At 31.8% G+C, this 18,630-nt stretch overlaps 2 protein-coding genes across 7 annotated transcripts in view; one reads left to right on the top strand and one right to left on the bottom strand.

Moving 5' to 3' along the window:
* Window positions 1-18,630, bottom strand: part of LOC118181347 (rho GTPase-activating protein 18-like) — a 488,818-nt gene that overhangs the window by 304,698 nt on the left and 165,490 nt on the right. For all 6 annotated transcript variants that reach the window (XR_004756872.2, XM_035350495.2, XM_035350489.2 and 3 more), the window contains 2 exons: window positions 15,204-15,313; window positions 13,177-13,230 (listed from right to left, as the gene is read on the bottom strand). Coding sequence is in view for 5 of the 6 variants with exons in the window: in XM_035350495.2 (XP_035206386.1) it covers window positions 13,177-13,230; window positions 15,204-15,313 (164 nt within the window). In the remaining variant the exon portion in view is untranslated. The remainder of the gene's footprint in view (window positions 1-13,176; window positions 13,231-15,203; window positions 15,314-18,630) is intronic.
* On the top strand, window positions 947-8,110 carry LOC118181395 (uncharacterized). Its single transcript, XM_035350528.2, has 3 exons — window positions 947-1,082; window positions 5,428-5,698; window positions 7,473-8,110. The coding sequence occupies exons 2-3, from the start codon at window positions 5,439-5,441 to the stop codon at window positions 7,591-7,593; spliced, it is 381 nt and encodes a 126-aa protein (XP_035206419.1). The 5' UTR covers window positions 947-1,082; window positions 5,428-5,438; the 3' UTR covers window positions 7,594-8,110.

Below are 18,630 nucleotides of genomic sequence, written 5' to 3'. Positions count from 1 at the left end.
ATTACTTAAAAATGACAAAACACACGAAGGCTGTTTGCTCAAGGGCAGGTATTCCTTCATGGAAGGGCTTTCTAAGGAAAACTGGCTCGTACTCACTTTACACACGGGAAAACTACGAACACCAACCCTCTCGCCTGTATTCAAACTGAGACGAATCACCAGTACTCAGCAGTCTTAACCACTCTACTGGTGGGATTAATAAGATGCTAAAATATTTGCTTTGAATTTAAGCCGAAACCTAAATTTTTATTCCCAAAGAGCTAAATAATAAGTGCTGTTCAAATTTGAAGCAAGGCTGTATTTTTGTGATTGGGGGGGGGGGGTTAAGTTCGAAACTGCTGTTTGTTTTGCGACCTGCATACATCTTGATATGCAGAGCAAAATTAATCCCATTCTTGTACAAAATTTCTTTAAATTAAATTGAATTAATTTTCATGGGTTTATACTGCAATACTTATAAAAATTTCTATATAAAGGGATTTTTCTTGAAGACATATCGCAAAAAGTATTCCTGAAACATTTGCGATTTCTATAAATACTTCTCATTAAAATCCTCTGAAAGTCATAAATGTTACACATCATATTACATTCCTCAATCGATTTCATAATACGAAGAGGAAATGAATCCACATCAGTTCGAAAGAAGTGCTTGAAATGATATTCGTGTGCTTCAAAATAACACTTCGTAAGCATTAACTCCCAAAATTTCACTTTAATTTCTACTGAAAATAAATTCTTCACTTCTCTCTCTGGATCAGTGGGTCACATGAGCCTAGATCGAATTCTTAACGGAAATAACCTAAGTATAAATTTTCCTCGGATTCCAGTAGCTGCGAATCCGCACATCTTTGCAAGAGACCAATTACGTATATAGATTCCATGCTGGGACACACAGGAAAGATATACTGAAGGTGAACGCCTTAGAGGAAAAAAAAAACTGGATTATTTTCTCTTTTTTTAAAAACCTCGATCTTCAAGAAGTTGATATATATATAAATTAACAGCGAAGCAAAGAAGATCAAGTTTCAGTGCATTGGGTGCGGTGAGAAGTTTCTTTCAAGGGATAAGCAAGGCTTCTAGAGGTAAGTACCATACGATATGGCATAGAAGTTTCAAAAGTCAAGTAAATTCTTAATAATATATAACAGTTGCGAACTTCATAAAGATTTGTAGGTATTTGAAATTTTATATATCAACGTTTTAGTATCTAATCAGTCAAACGAATTTTTCGATCTATTTTACAAGCTGGTATTGCAATTTTGAAGTTATATTAGCTTAAATTAAAGCATTTCTTAATTCGGTTTGTAATCTTGCCTAAATTTTACGGCTCTTCTTTCCATCGATAATTTATATGCAATTTCAACCTTTACGGCTCTTTACATATTTTATTTCCATATATTTATTCTAAGTATAATCTAAGTTCACAGATCTATAATGTCTATATTTCAACATAACATAAATTTCAAATAACATGACTAAATTTCAACTTCTACTTGATCATTGAATAGCTGTATTAGTTAAGTGTTAAAGAATTTTACATGTTTTGCTTTGTTAATATGTATTCAAAATTCCATCTTCGTCAATCATCAATAGGCTTAAACTTTAATTTCCACTCTGTCATAAAGCATTATTCATTTAGCACTAAGCAAGTTTGCATATTTAATTTCTGAATATTTATTCATTTCTCATTGGTTTGAAATGTGATTAAACTTCAACCTCTACTTGATCATTTAACATATATAGAAATATTAGCTTATTGCTTAAGAAATTCACATTTTCTATAACCAAATATTTATACAAAATTAAATGTTTATCAATCTATAATACGATTAAGCTTCAATTTCCACTTTTCACTCTACATGCAAGTGAGTTTAGCGCTAAAAATTTAAGCTTTTGAACAACCTATAAATAAAAGCACAAAATGTACACTAAAGGCAGTTAAAAGCTCATTGAAAACTTACTGTTGTGATCCAAAGCTATCACAAACGATTCCATGGAACATCAAAATCCAGTATATTGGTCAATGCAGTAAACCCTTGCCGAACGCAGGGATTACATCATTAACACATTGCGCGTAAGGCAAAACCGCGTTCCGCAAAGTTAAGTTTCTATGGAAAAAACAGGTTAGAGGTAATTCAGATTAAGAAAACGTGTATAATTTACACAGACCTAAATATTATTGTTATTAAAAGGAAAAAATGTTAATTGAAAGGATTTCTATTACTGCTTAATAATGATTTAATTATTTTTAATAGCTAATGATTTTTGCTTGGGAGAACGTCTGACATAATTCATTTAATTTTTCGCTGTCTAGAGTGTAAAGTTTTTTTAATACTCCTTACAATGTGCCCTCTTCTTCTTCAATTGAGTTAATTTCTATTATCAATCAGACAGTTCTTGTGCTTTTTTTTCAAAAATTTGTTTAACATCTTGTATGAAGGCATTTTATCTTTTTCTTTCACCGTCTGCTAGTGTTCAACCAATTCTTTATTTGCTATTTTACGATCGTCCTTTTCGACTAATTCTTTAATTTCTCCATATCTGAAAATTCTTCGTTGTCTTTGTAGCATTTCCTTTGCTTCATTTTCAGTCAATGAAAATCCTTTAAAATTGCTGACGTCTTCCGATCAGCGCTGATGCTAGCAAATATTCATTGTTGGTGAATTTACTGGTTCGCATGCAAGTTCAGTCATTTCTATGCAGTGTCTTATGTTTAATTGCTCCCAAAATGCCATTATTGTGTCATACTAGTTTTTTAGAGAAGTAAACATGCCTGATATAATATGCTTTATATGTTTTTATCATTACTTTATATACTGGATGTATTTAAGAAAGCGGTGTTAAGTGGAAGGAATAAAACCTCTGTTCTGCATTCGGATGCAATGTTGTGAAGGCTTCAGTACCACGTCCTGGAGCACTATCGAGAATTATGAGAACTTAAGATCTCAGATTTTGCTGTTCTAAGTTTAATGAAGGAATTTTCAAACCAGTTTTTAAGGAGAATTATGGCAACACGGCTGATGCTCTGAAGCGTACCGCGTATGATTGCAATTCTCGCGTTGGACAGATTAAATGGAGGCAATTAAGGAAACGCGTGTCTGCAAAATCGCGTTCTGCATGTCCGCATTCTGCGAAGGTTTTATTACATTCTCTTCAAAGCAATCTCCTTCTCTGGAACGCAGTTTTTTTTTTTTTTTTTTTCAATTCTCGAAACACGTTTTACAGTATTTTTGCAAAACCTCTTCAGCGCTCGCAGCGAAATCTCTTTTATTCCATCAATAGATTCAAAACGATGGACACGAATCAGCAGTTTCAAAAGTAGAAAGAAGCAAAAGCGAAAAGGTATCATATAATATGGATACGAAGTTTTGTATTACTTGAATTTCTGACAGATTTTCACAAATAACAAGATCGGTATGGGCAGGTTCATTATCGCAGTTCAAACTCCAAAAATTCCTCAGTTCAGATTTTTTTTAATGAACTGCTTTAATTATACGGTACAGAGCTCTTATACATTATTCTTAGTTGAGGCTTTATTAATTTATGGTGGCACAACATCACGGTATTTAAAGAAAAACAAGCAACACTACGTTGATTTGACTGACTGACTGTGATGCTGTTCTTTCAGAACTTTTTCCTTTCGAGGGCCTATCAAAAGCGTACATGTATGCTTTCATCACGGATAATAATGTGCTTTGAAGAAGCTCACTCACAGAAAATATTTCATGAGCATTTTAAACATGTTTATCATGGAACAATTTAAGAAGTGATGCGCATCGCAAATCCAAATTATCTTTCAAAACTGCTTGACAGGGTCCAAATGATGTAGAAACGTGTTCGATACTATCTTTAGCAATGCAGTGACGATCATTAAGCGCCAGATCTCTGGCGTGATACACATGTAGAGTGGTTCATCTCCAGTGCATTCTCTGCCTTTCTAACGACTTAAACAACTGTTACTTAGAAATTCTTATTTTTGCTAAACATGATGTCCTTAAAGACTCTTGCAAAATTTACATGTTTTTGTGGAAATAAAATTTAACATGCCTTCTTTACTCATTAACATTTGCTCTCCAGGGGAATCGCGAAAGCAAAACCTCTTTATTCTTTAAAAACGAATTTTTGTGCAAATGATGAGAGAAAATGAAATCGGATTGTTACCAGATGTCGATGAAAGTCGCTATAATGTCTACAAAACTTGTGCAAACTATTTCTTTCACCAATATTTTGAATGAGTCATTTTTTATCACAGTCGTATATTTTATAAATTTAATAAATATGAAAACTTAATGCTTTAATAATAAATATGAACGCTTTAATAATCATCGTAATTGTATAGAAAAAATGTTGATTATTCACTTAATATAACATTAAGAAAATTCGAATTCACGCGGATAAGAACAGAAATATTACAAGACTTTTCAGAGCATTAAGGAAGCCTGCAAGTAGCAGATTATTTTGAATCAAAGTAATTAAGCGAAATTTCGTTTCAAATATTTAGTATATCATTTAAATTCAAAATAAATATGTCTAGTAATATAGGAATTATAATCAAGCATATACATAATGCAATAGACAGAATTTACAGTCAGAAAAGAAAACTTATAGATCATTAAAATGCGTCATTTCTAGAAAAGAGTTTAATAATTAAATTAATTCATTACAGCACAGCATTAAAATTTTCAGTTACTGAAATATTTTTTCCCTTACAAGTAGAATTTCATACCTTACAATTGAAGTTCCGTAAGTACGTGTTACTTACATAACAAAAAATTAAATGAAATAAATTAAATTGGTCTTTTCTCGTTTGTTCTTACAACCTTACCTATAAAAAAAATATATATATATATATATATATTTAATTGCTACATTCTTAATAAATTGCAGGCAATTTGATCTTACGTTCACATTGTAATTTAAGAATAATTTTGAATTACTAATGCACAATTTAAAAATTATAAATACTACATATTTTAAGCAAAATTATTTTTAATTAATAATTATAATATGAGGAGAAATTTTAATTTTCTCATTTAACCTATACATAGTGGTCTCAAACTCGCGCTCAGCGGGCCTCACGTAATTTCGAGGCTTTACGCGGCCCGCGAATATATTTCCCGTAAATAAATTAGAATCAATTACCGCGTTCTCTTTACGGAATCACAGGTTATATTTTCGACAGCCAATTTTCTCTGTTTTACCGCGAAATAATTCTTGACGACTTTTACGGCGTTTTAAGATTTGTAAATGCCGTGTTTGACTATTAGCTAAGGTTATTAAGGACTATCAGCTGGGGCGAACATAAATAAGTCTCAAAACAAAAATAGAATGTATTAAAAAAATAATAATGAAAATGCGCTTGAGTTTATGCTATGGTACATTATGATACATGCTTAAAATATATTTTTCATTGTTAAACTATTTCAGAATTCAAGGAAATGGGACAAGAATACACACGCAGGTCGTCCCTCACATGGACCTTCTTCCTGTTGGTGCTGTTGACAACTCAACTGGATGACAGCGAAGCATTTGTCAGCTTGAAAGTGAAGAAACTTCTGAAAAAAGCCCTTTTGTTGAAAGCTTTGACAAGTCCGAAAGGAATCGCCATTATTCCTATTCCTATACCACTGAGTCTCTTGCAAAAGTTAAAAGAAAAGAAGGAGGAAGAAAAGAAAACGCCCCCGCCTATGCCCTACCCGTAAGTAAATAGAATTTAGGAGAAGCATGAGTGCTAAACTAAATTTTTAAGCACAACACTGAAATTTTCAACTGCTTATTTCAAATTTTATCGTAAATCTTACTATATACGTATATTGGGTGCAATACTTATGAGAAAATTGTCGGTAGGTAGTGTGAAGTTAGATTTTTGACTATCGGTTCAATTAATTGATATCATTGTCGTAATTCAGAATTGGCTCCATTGAAATGATTTGGGTTTGAGAAGTTGTAACTCTGCTATTTAAATTTATCCGTAGAATATGTCCACTTAACAATAAGCTCTTCAGAGTTATTTCCGAGGATCTCAATAATCGGCCACTTGTTTCCCAAGCATTGGGCAAATTCCATCAATAGCTTACCCATCTCATAACCAAGAACATTGAGTAGCAGGTAGGGACAATGCAATATTACAACCACTAGACAGAGCTAGGTAGCTGCAAACATTCATACTTTCCCCAGGTTTCAAATCCTTAGCCAACATTATGGCGGAGGATCGGCACCGCTACCCACCATACGACTACCATACCACCATCCAATCAACTTACACACAAACACAGGTTTAAAATTCAATAAGTTTTGTTTTTCTATGCTTGGTCGGTTACAACCAAAGGAAAAATTTGCAAATTAAGGAATCGATTATCTAAAATAACCGATAACACCGTAGGGGGCTTGCTACGACATTTACTATTACCAAAATAAAATCCTTTCAGACGAGACACACTTTTTTTCCTCTCATTTTAAATGAGCGTTTACGATCTTCGAAAGTCAGTGAAAGTCGATGCGGCCTCCGACCAAAGCTAACTCTTCCCGAACAGACTGGAGTTATTTCTTATGAGCAGCAAACCAGGTTTTTACTCCATAAGCCACGAAATGTAGTTTGATAAATTTTGAGTACATTCTTATAATTTGCGTAACTTTCTGATCTAGCAGAATATACACGGCATAACTCAAAGAAAAGATAGGACAGGGTTACATTAAACTTAAGTTGTGAAACACATTTCTCTCTTATTAAAGAAAGAATTTTGTTTTTACGGTATGTACTCAATAATATACGTTTAAGAATTAATAAGCATTTATTTGCGTCTTCAGCCCCTTACTTAATAATTAAAAGTTTCTTAGACAAAGCAAGCACTGCGCACTTATTTAAAAATTATAGACCAGTACCTTACGAACAGTAATCCATCACTGAGTAGCAACTTATTGGCAACCACTGTAATATTGTGGTTTCACCTTTTCTCGTCTCGACATTTTCCTCATTTAGAGAATGCCTAAAATCTATCAGAATAGTAAGTAGGCGTACTCAGCGCTTAAAACTGAATAAACCATGTCAAGTTCTTTAGTGGTAATCCTTCAGAATTTTAAGTAGGATCTGTTTAGCATTCGGCTTTGAAAGCGCATTTATAATGCTTGAAATTTCACGAGTATCTTTCTTTTCGTTTCGTATTTATTTTACATCTAGAAGGAAAGTATTTATTTACTTTATTTTTATTTTTTTTACGAAACGTTTTCGAAGAAAACCGAGTCCCTTCAGATTAAGTTGTGGTCTGCTCTTCTTTTTTTTTTACAGTAGTTATTGCTAGAAGCCGCTAAATTAGTAAGAATGCATTTTCGAATCCCAGGTTATGCTCGGACATTTACTATGATTACCTACGCAAACTAAATTCCTAACTAATTAAAACATACTGTATTCATATTCCAAAATTAACTAACGTATGGAAGCAAAACTTATACTTTTTCGTTTCTTTTGTTTGCAGAATGCATACCATGGAATACGCTTGGGTGCCACCAAAGGAAATGGATATGATGATGCCACCACCAAAGGATGGAAAAATGATGCCAAGTGGCCATTATGGAATGATCGCAGGCATGTATTGAAGTCCATGCTTCTAATGATAACCAGAAACAGTGAAAGTTTCAAGCCAAACTACGGGCAACACGGCAATGTAAAAGCGCAGCTGAAAGTTCTATATTGTATATAGTTTACTTGTAAAGACAATTTTTCGAATGATACGCATTACGGATGCTTCCCACCGAGTGTTTAAATAAGATATTACAATTCTTTTTAGATTCAATCATCCAAAATTGGGCTGCTAATAGATATATTTCATTGCTAATGTAAAGCAATTGGTTTCACTCAAAATAAAGAAGTAAACCTTAAAAGAGCATGAAAGTTAAGGAGCCAGTAATAATATAATTTGCAATAAAAATGCATGGGATACAGTCTATTAGTTGGACGTAACAGATTTATATAATTATATATTAACTAATCAAAAGATTAGTCATGCAATATGTTAGAAGTAAACTATCAAATCCCTTGCTTTTATCTGAATTTATCAAATCACTTCCTGTGTACATCTATGTAAAATAAATAATTTTTAGAAGATCTAGGAAATTTCTTAATGTGTTACTGTTTATTCATTTCATTTAATAACTCCACGAGGGAAAAATGAAGTGGTTGCAAATCTATCAGAATTACTTGATTTATTTTAAAATTGCAATAATACCTTGCTTAAAGTGTGATAAAGTGAAGATATTCAAAGAAAATTTGTCTTCTCGATATCAGTCTGAGATTTGTAATTCATGCTGTTTTACAGATTAAAAAAAAAAAAAAGAAAACTCACTTTTATGAAATATGTGCAGAAATATACAGGAAAAACTCATTTTGATTAATAAGTTATATTTTCGTGTTTTTAGGGAAAAAAACTGATGATCAAAATTAATATCACAATGCTGATAAAAGAAATTTCCTACATTTCTAAAGGAATTTGATGGCTTTAAAACAATGGTATTTTTTAACATAAATCTCTGATTGTTGCGCAAATGATAACTTTAAGATAAAGCGTTTCCTGTTTACTGATTAAGCAAAGAGCCTAGAACTTTTCAATGTAGTCAATATTATAAATTCTTTGGATCTCATCCGAACTTTGAAAATATCTTAAAACACACAAGTTCTAAAATATAAGTAAATTATTTGTGAATTGTAAAGAAATTACAATTTTCTTTCTCTTTATATATCTAAGACACTTATGCTTGTTTAATTAAGTTTTCTTAAATGCCATGTTTGTCCATTTTAATACGGCGAAACATAAGAAATCTAATCAGAGGGAAACCTTCGTAAAGGATCTTCCTTCTAAGAGAAATTGGCTAGTATTTACAATACACATCACTATTCAAACTTAAAACCAGTTCCATTCCTCATGAATTATAAAACGCAAGTTATAATTCCTAAAGTGAAAGTGAGATCATTAATATCCAATGGAATAAAACTACTGAATACTGGTATTTCTACCCAAGCTCAAATCCTATACTAGGTATACAGTGCGCTTAGCTTTGTCCAAAAGAAAAAAAATTTCCTATAACTTCACGATTTTAACAAGAACCAAAACAATTACAACTAATTAATTTTGCAGCCAGATTGCAAAAAAGATTCGTAGAAGAGATTTCACTTTTAACGTTGCAGTCACTGATTTTAATTACAAATCAGTATTTGAAAACAGTTTCATTCATCTTCAATAGATGGCAGCACCGTTCATCCACATAATATCAAAATGAACAGTGCCACTATTAAGCGGTATAAATTTAAAATTACTAAGAAATAAATGATATCATTCAAAAAGCCATCTTTAGAGGTAATTATACAATTTTACGAAAACTATGACTAGTATTCAAACCAGACTCTTTTTTAGAGTTAGAATCAAATTCATAATGATTATGTTAAAGTGTCTCCAAACAACTGTCAAATAACGCTTAACTATGATAAAATGCAAATGTGCTCTGTTAATTTTCTTCTGTTACAAATTAAACTATTTGTGGAGTAATAAATTATTACTTAAATTTTAGTTTGTTAATTTTACTAGGAACAGCGAGTCAATAAAAAGAGATGGGCGACAGTCTCGATGTTGTGACATTGTAGACCGATGCAATTTAGCTGCTGTTTTTCGTATTTCGAAAGCTCGACTTTTGATATGCATGATTACTCTCTAAAACACGAATTTTGACATAAAATCGGATTTCTTCTGAAATAACATGCTGAACCCCGCCCCCTACTGTTCAATACTGTGCCTTAAATTACGCAAAAATGGCATGAGTAGTTTCTTTAAATTACCAGCAGACGTTTAGTTCAGAAACAATACTTGAATTTGGTTTATATTCCATAATATTGGGTTTTAATTATTTTTTCACTGTTTAAAGAAAACAATTAGATTAAACCTAAATTTCACATTATAAAGATATAAACTGAAATTTAAGTTTAACCATATAAATAAATTAAGCATACAGCTATTAATCTTCTGTTTCTAACTGATTCTTATCGAACTGCAAGGGTTAATATAAAGGAAAAACATTGCTCTTTCTGTTTAGAATTTTGTTCTTATTTTGAAAATTGTAATTCAATTCAATCAATAATCGAATGAATTTATTTTCCAAATAAAGCTACTTAAAACGCAGAGAAATTGTTAACAGTATTTTTCTGTTAACTGTAACTTGAGTCACTCTTCTGTTCCTTTAATGATGTCGAATTAACCGTGACTTTCTGTTAATCGTGCTTTCTACGGTATTACCCCTTTTAATAAAAAGCCTATTGCAGATAAACATCATTAAATCATTCGTTGAAAATGAATAGTTATGCGTAAAAGTAAATTAAGCGAGCAGAGATTTGATCTTCTGTTTCCCTTTAACTCCTAACAAAATATTATACTAATTATTTACTATTATAATTATTAATTTATGCACAAAAGTAAGGTTAATTTACGCACCCAAATTAACTTAACTGTGCATTAAACTACTTAAAAATACGAGTAAATTGTTAATAGCATCTTCTATTAATTGTAATAAGGCTTATTCCTTTTTCTTCTGGTATTTTCTCCCTCCTTTCCGCATGCCTTCCTGGTGTAACGTGTAGCACACTCGGCGCGTATTCGAGAGGTCCAGGTTCGAGTTCCGGCGACGGCATTGCACATTTTTTATTTTTTCCAATTCAAAATAGCTTAATGACTCCACAGTGGCGCCCGAACTAAAAGGTGGTGCATGATGATTCTTCACCTCCAGGATTTGGGGATTGGGTCTCCTAATCCCCAGTCGACCTTTAACCCTTTCGCCGTCCTCTCCTGTCGGCGAAAATTTCTCCCCCAGCGGCACTTTGTTTTTCACAGCGTGTAATGTTATTTTCTCTGTACATACATAACTTTCCGTACATAACTTTCGTAGTGGATGAATATAAATGAATATTAAGTAAAATTACAAGGAAATAAAGCATAATGGAAAAGTAATAATATCTCTGCTTATTTCTAACAGCAGGATTAATTTGATAACATCTGATCCAGGTGGTCCACTCGTCCCGTTTTGTTGTTGTAATCTTTTACAATTATTGTTTTGTTTACAGTTCTTTTCCGTGTTTCAGCATCAATCATAGAGTTATTATGGACTGTACTCATTAAACGTATTCGTAATTTTGTATTCCTTACAAAACCTAAAACACAAATGTACGACGAAACACGTATAACGAAAACTGACGGAGATATTTGAGATTAAAATCGATGATCATATTCAGGAAGAGAAAACAAATTTAAGAGGGAAACATTTGTATTTTACGTAACTAAAAATAAAATATCACTTTAGAAAAGGGTCTTTGATGTGAAGAGATTAAGTGATAAAAAATTGTCAAATTTTTTTTTAATTTTTTTTTTTTTTAATGAAGATCTTATTCCTAGAATCTTACAGAACTCGCGCTCTAGAAAACATTGCCAGACTTCATTGTTGGCACGGAGCGGGTTCTTCCTATTATTCACATTAAATTAAAATAAAAAATATTTATACGTACTTTTAATGAATTTTTGTAGGGTTACCACATTATTCTAAAGTAATAAAACTTCCTGAGCATATTAATAACATATTTTTAAACTTCTAAACTTTACTAATTACTTGTATAAGAATTCTTTTGGCCTACCAAATGCAACTAAATTTTAACTTAAAGGTACTAATAAATCACAAAAATTATCATTTAATAACATTTAAGGCGGATAAAATAGCAACCTCGAATTACTCTGATTTATTTACTAATTGAGTCCTCAAAGCAAACTGAAAATTTTGAAATTGTATATCTCGATCATTTTTTATCATAACGAGTACAACACTTTCCTAAATATAATCATAAGGATCGGAAATGCGTACAAAATGTTAAGATTTCTTAATTTTTACAAAATTGATCACTTAAAATGTGAAATTTAAAAACAAAATGAATATCTGAGTCCTTTGAAACGTTTTTGTAATTGGAAGACTATGACTATGAGCAACGGTTTTGGAATTAAAGGCCAGATTAGTACTTTTGTTTTCACGGTTGTTTTTAGGTTTCGAAAAACGTGGGTACAACTTTGTCGTGTTTTTAATGGCACCTGGAAGTCTTCACTGAAAACAAATAAAGAGAAAGTTATCATCTGCTATAGAAGTTGTGTTCATTTACTTCATCCTCTCTTGAAAATTTTATTTGTTCGCTGTATAAGGTATTTCTCCCGCCTTCTTGGCATGCCTTCGTGGTGTGTTGGTCTGCACGGTGGGAGCGTATTCCAAAGGTCAGTGGTTCGATTCCCGGCGAAAGCGTTGCTAATTTTTCATCTCGCCCGCTTCCAAAGAATTTCTAATGACTCTACAATTGTTAAATGCTGCACATCAGAAACAAATCAGATGTGCACATAAAATGCAATATAGCATTCCAGACTATTATTTATTAGTAACCTATGATTTAAAAATCTACCTAAATAAAGAGAGAACATAAATGCTTCTCATTCAATCAGTTTTTAAAAATCATGTACTTCAAATTTAATACTAAATAGTTTGACACACATTTTGTACGCTTCGGTTATCAAGACCGGATTCGGAAATGTATGTATATATTCATGTATTTATAAATCTATGTGCTCATATACGCATGCATATGTTCTATAAGTATGTATGTATGTGTACACGCACACATAAATTGTATATGCACATACATGCATATACACGTGCATGCATATACATACATTTCTGAATCCGGTCCCGATAACGAAAGAGTGCTCATATTTTAAACAACGTGTTTAAGAAATGTTTAAATGAATGAAATAGTTAAATATTGGATTATTCATAAACTAATAACAGTATACCCCTTATATTTATATTATAAAAGTTTTAATTATTTGACCTTCAGAATTTAATCAGTTAATGCTATCTATTCTTATTTGATTTACGCACGCAAGGAAGTCGCTGGGGAACTGCGAATTCGGCACCCTGTGATCAGAAACAAAAGTTTAACGATAACTGCACATGTGTTTCCCGAAAGTTCTGACAAAAGCTGCCATCATTTATTCAGCATTCATTTCAAGAGAACGATAACTCATCAATCTGCTTTCTAGACAGGTCACCATGGAAACAACAGAAATCGAAACACAGACTTAAACAGAGAAAAATAGATTAAAAGCAACATACCGCAAGGTCACTGACTGAGTTCATCCTCGATGATATTTCTTGAAATCCTGGTTCCTATAAATCAGAAATTTAAATGTCATAAACAGAAATAACAGGAATTTTCAGAAACATATCATGAGCCAGTTTCCAGAATTTCAGGATCTTTCCTCCTCTAATACCACGTGTTTACTTTATAGATCCTCTGCAGCTGTGCATATTCATCCGAAATTAGCATCCAAAGAACATCAATAATATAATTTCTCAGAACAGTTCAGAGTCTACCTTGGCTAGTTGGCTGGCAATATTTGAATGAACTCCTAATACCGATACAACTATCCAACCTCACATTAAAAAAGGCTTATCGAAGCCATTCTAGCAGCTTAACTAATCTTCGTTTAACCGAAATATTACAGAAAATAACACTAAATTAATGATTTCAAAACCTAATCAACTCTAGTTTTTAAACTTATTTCGTTTGTTAAGTTAATACAAAATAATAAAATTTGAACGATCCCAATATATTGTATGCAAAAATAGTGATTAATGAAAAACATTGACATTTCTTCTCAAGGAATTCTAGTACCTGCATTCATTGATAGTTAAGTCAAATTAAGTTCATTGATTACGGCAAAGTACAGGAAGGCTGTGTGCCTAAGGGGAAGGATACCTTTACAATGGACTTTGAGAGAGAAATTAAGTCGTATTCATGTTCACACGGGGAAAAACACGGAATAATTTAATTTAAACGATAAAAAATTGGGTTATATTTGTATTTCTGTAAGTCATTCACTACATCTGAATTTAAGAATACATGCGAGATGATATCATTTCTATATATATTTGGGTTCAGAAATATATCCCACTATTTGTATTATATACAATAAGGCAAACTTAGGAAAGCATATATATATAAAAGGAACAAGGGGAATAAAAAAAGGTGATCTGCTTTTTAAATAAGAGATAGGTATAGAAGTAAGAAATACTTCTGCCATCTTTGTAAGCCCATATTTGTTTCACTAAAAAACATTTTCCGTAAATTTTTTTTTCCTTTACCAAAAATGGTTCTGGAAACAGCTTATAGAAACTCAGGAAAGGCTGTAATTAGTAAAGAAATTACCAGCAACTGCAAAGAGACAATCACAAGTCGCGAAAGATGAAAATTTCAGTACAATTAGAATCAGTGCAACGGATGATATAAAGCCGTGCTCCGCAACCGGTGTGCCGCGGCACACTGGTGTCCCATGAGTACGATATAGGTGTGCCGCAATCAAATACATGTATTTGACATTTTGCAATTTTTTTCCCTTAATAATGTCTATTTTAAATGTTTTCATATATTTCACTGTTATGTGTGTGATTGTAAGTGTGTTTTTCGGCACTTCCTTGATAACTCGGAACTCTTTGGTGTGCCACGAAATTCCAGAAAGATTTTTTGTGCGTTGCAGGTGAGAAAAGGTTGCGGAGCACTGATATAAAGAATGCCATATGAAGACAATCGTAAAACTAAAAAAGGCATGAAAATGTATTTAAAAAAAGGAAAACTCTAGAAGAGATCAAATTTCAGTGGTCTCCCAAAAAGGTTCATTTAAAGTTTAATATAGTTTAGCAGAATAAATTATGAATAGAGAAGACAGGTGGAAAATGAAATGTTTTATAGGATACTAGATGACTGTATATTTAGATTAACATGAGAATGTTATATATTATCTGCATATTTTAAAAGAGAAAAAGTATAGAACGTCAATCTACAAAAATATTAAATGTTTCTAATTACGTTTGCCATGAATTGAATGCACTTTTATTCAAATTAATTAGATTAAAATTTACAAAATAATATTCTTAATTACATCTATTGCTTTTAAATAGCTCAGTTTATTAATCAATAACAGACAAATTCGATTTCAAAAATAAATATCTTACATTTCTTGAATTGCAGCAGACTCGAATGAAAAATGAAACATCACAAAATTGTATTTCGAGACGAATAGTCCTTTCGGCAAAAAATAGTGCAAAAATAGCAAATTAGATAAAATAAAAACCAGGCCTACCAATGAATAGCTTTCTGTAGAATTGATGCTGTTCATATCCTTTATTCCATTGGAGCCTTCCCTTTCTTGTATCATGGACTTCCTAGTTTCGTACCTTAGTACCTCGACACCTGAAATATTCAGAAAAAAATTCTCAAAAATGTATATAAATATTTATTTCTATCTAATTTAATCTAATTTTTTTATTTTAAGTACTTCTCTAGTCTTTTATATTGGTTCTATTTATTTATTTCGTATAATTTATGTAACCATTTCAGCGAATATCATATTTTAATTGAACTTGGGCTCGATTATTGTAAGTATGTATTTCATGAACAATGTTATATATTCTGTAATTCTGAATCTATTACCGTGCTCAATTAACAGCAAAATAATTCAAAATATATCTGTCAGAAGCTGAACAATAGGCAAAAACTTACTTGCCGAGCCTTAGCAACAATGTTTGTTGGCAATACTTGGCATTACCTTGCTAACTTGGCGAAATTCTGGAAGTTTCCAGAAAAAGCATTTTTGGAGCCTTAAAAGCCATTTTCCCAAAAGTTTCCGGAAGCGTTGAGCATTTTTATAAATATGGCTCTGTTGAGATATGGAAATCAGTTCATTTCAAAGAGTTAACATAAATGGAACCAATTCAGAATTGATATTATGCTAGGGATAGCTACTTTAAAGTGCATTCGGCGAAGGATATCAGTAATATGCCATATTTCTCACGTTTTAAGAATTCACCTTCTCGCTGATATTCTACTTGAACTATTCTCAGCTGTTTACTTTGCTATAAGCTATTTATTTATTTCAATAAAGTGTCTGTTTCTTGCTGCTCATTTGGTGTAGTTGTTAAAAGGGATCACTGCGAATCCGCAGTCCGGAGCAATACGCTGCTTACCGATTGTCTTAAATGTTAATAAATGTAATGTGCACCAATCACTAATACATCAGAAATATATGTCTGAACTAAACCAAATAATTTATAATTATGTGCTTTAAATTTCATTATTTCTTTTAATCGTTAGCCATTTCAGAAAGAAAACAGTAATTCAAAAAAAAACTGCTAAACACACTTAACATCGTAACACAATGAAGCGGATTTGAAATCATTTCAGTGAAAGTGTATTAAAACTAGGCAGAATTGCTCTAACATGAGAAAAGCAGCCTTTCGTATAGGTGTTGGTACCCATAGCCACAGCATGGCCAGTGAAATGTAAACAGGGCTATTTCTGTTATTTTCATTAATAAAACAAACGAAAACACTTATTGCATAATGAAGTCGCTGTATAACGAAAGTTGTATCGTTTAACTAATTTTAAACTAAGCCAGCACTTATATCCCAGGGTTCCAATTCAGTTATAGAGGTTCATGTCTAGAAGAACAAAAGCCGAAAGTTGCCAGCACCGAGACGCCGCAATGCAAGTCTCAGAAAAATAATTCTGCTGTATTTGGCCAACATAAAATTATTTGGAAAGTCAGTGGAGATCGGTCTGTAATATCCATGGAGGTAGGAAGTAAGAGGAGAGGCTCTAACCTTGTTTTCCCCACTCACTGCTTTGAAGCAGTGGAGATTACTTCGTGGAGACCAAAACATTCAGTGACTTGCTATTAAGGGATCAATGGGTTTTGACATGATCGGTTGTAATCATTTTTTAATTACATCGTAAATATACGTATAAATGTATATATTTGCTTTTTCTACAGTATTTTAGAGTCCTAAGTATGTGAAAAGACTGCATTTTTAAACATTTTATTCTGAACGGAATTAAATGCAATATCTTTTCCAGAAAAGTTTAATTTGAATGAAATATTTTCACAAGTTTTCGTTAATTATATTAGAAAATATTTCAAGGTAATTCGATTTTATTCGGTTAAGGATTACAAAAATTAAGATTAAAGTTTATTGTATTATTAATAGTAAAATGACGCATTATTGCTTTCCTATTTACAGAGCTTTTTCTAAAATACTTTCTCAAATATGAGATGATTTTTTAGCTTCTGAGGCATTTTTTAAATCGAAAATATGATTCAGTTTATAATTAATGCTCTGTTCGGTTCATTTCAAATTAGCACCATTTATTTTAATGTGAAATACGTTAAAGATTGGCGCTGATTTCCATGTACTTAAATTTCTCTGAATATTTCTGAAAGGGAACAAAAAAAGGATATTTTTAAATATTATTTAAATCTTGCAACCGAGTTATTATGTATGGAAATAACTTTAATACTTATCAGATTTTTTTAATCTTAATTTTCAACAATACATATTCTAAAAACTCTTCTTTACTACTTCCTTAAATGCGCATCTCATAGAATTTGCTTTACAATAATACCTTTTAACAGACTGCTTTCCAATACGAGCAATTCTTGCTTAAATAGTTTTATAAACGTATTTGTCAACAGAATTTCAATTAATGTTCACATTTAAATGTTAAGTTTATTATATATTTAGATAATATTTGTAATCATTATAAATTTAGATATATTTAATTACTAAATTTCTTTACAGTAGCTTTCACATGAGTTTATCAATGAATAAATTCTTCATTTCCAAATAAATTTATAAATAATTTAATAACTATTTACGTATTTTGTTAAAGGCAGATACATGCTTTTTTAAAAGCATATGCACAAATACCCATATATATTTAATATATTTCATTTTCTGCATGTTCAAATATTTAATCTCTGTTCATTCACCATCTTTTTCGAGTAAAGTAATTTACTATAATTTACAATGAAAAAGATTTTTCTTTCATAATTTTGTATTACATTTAGTCATTAGGTAAACTTATTGCTAAATAAAATTTAAAAAAAGAAAGACAGAACTTTTTTTTTTTTAATTTTTTAGTTAATCCAAAGTGTAAACCCAAAATGATTATTTTGCAGTTATATAAAAATAAAATGATAATATTTAGATGACAAAACATGTATTTTATTTAAAACATTTTGTTGTTTGGAACATAAAATGAAAGTAGCGAATACTCTATCAAGAATATAGAAAGATGTAAACAATTTTAAAGGTACCGTAAAATCGCTGTTGCAAGTTGTAGAGACATTAGGTATTTTTTGGAAGCAGGCAAGATGAAAAATTGGAAAACGCCTTCGCCGGGAATCGAACCACGGACCTCTTGAATACCGGCCCAACGTGCAGAGCCACTACACCACGAAGGACACTAGGAAGACGGAAGAAATTCCTTATATACTCCCCCTTTTAAAGGGGGACTGAGGGTTTTAGAGGACCCAATCGAAAAATACTGGGTGAGGAGAATCATCATCCAACATGCTTTTTTAGTTCCGGCGCCACTGTAAAGACATTAGGTTAATTAAAAAAGCCGGAGAGATGAAAAATGAGCAATCGCCTGCGCCGGGAATCGAACCACGGACCTCTGGAATACTGGCGCAGTGTGCAGAGCTTCTACACCACGAAGGCACGCTAGGA

The sequence above is a fragment of the Stegodyphus dumicola genome, chromosome 9, assembly GCF_044657685.1.
Source record: "Stegodyphus dumicola isolate Sdum_Otavi_A_Nest chromosome 9, ASM4465768v1".
Classification (NCBI taxonomy): Eukaryota; Metazoa; Arthropoda; class Arachnida; order Araneae; family Eresidae; genus Stegodyphus; species Stegodyphus dumicola.
Note: the sequence above shows the minus strand (reverse complement) of the source record. Positions and strands in the feature narration are given on the sequence as shown.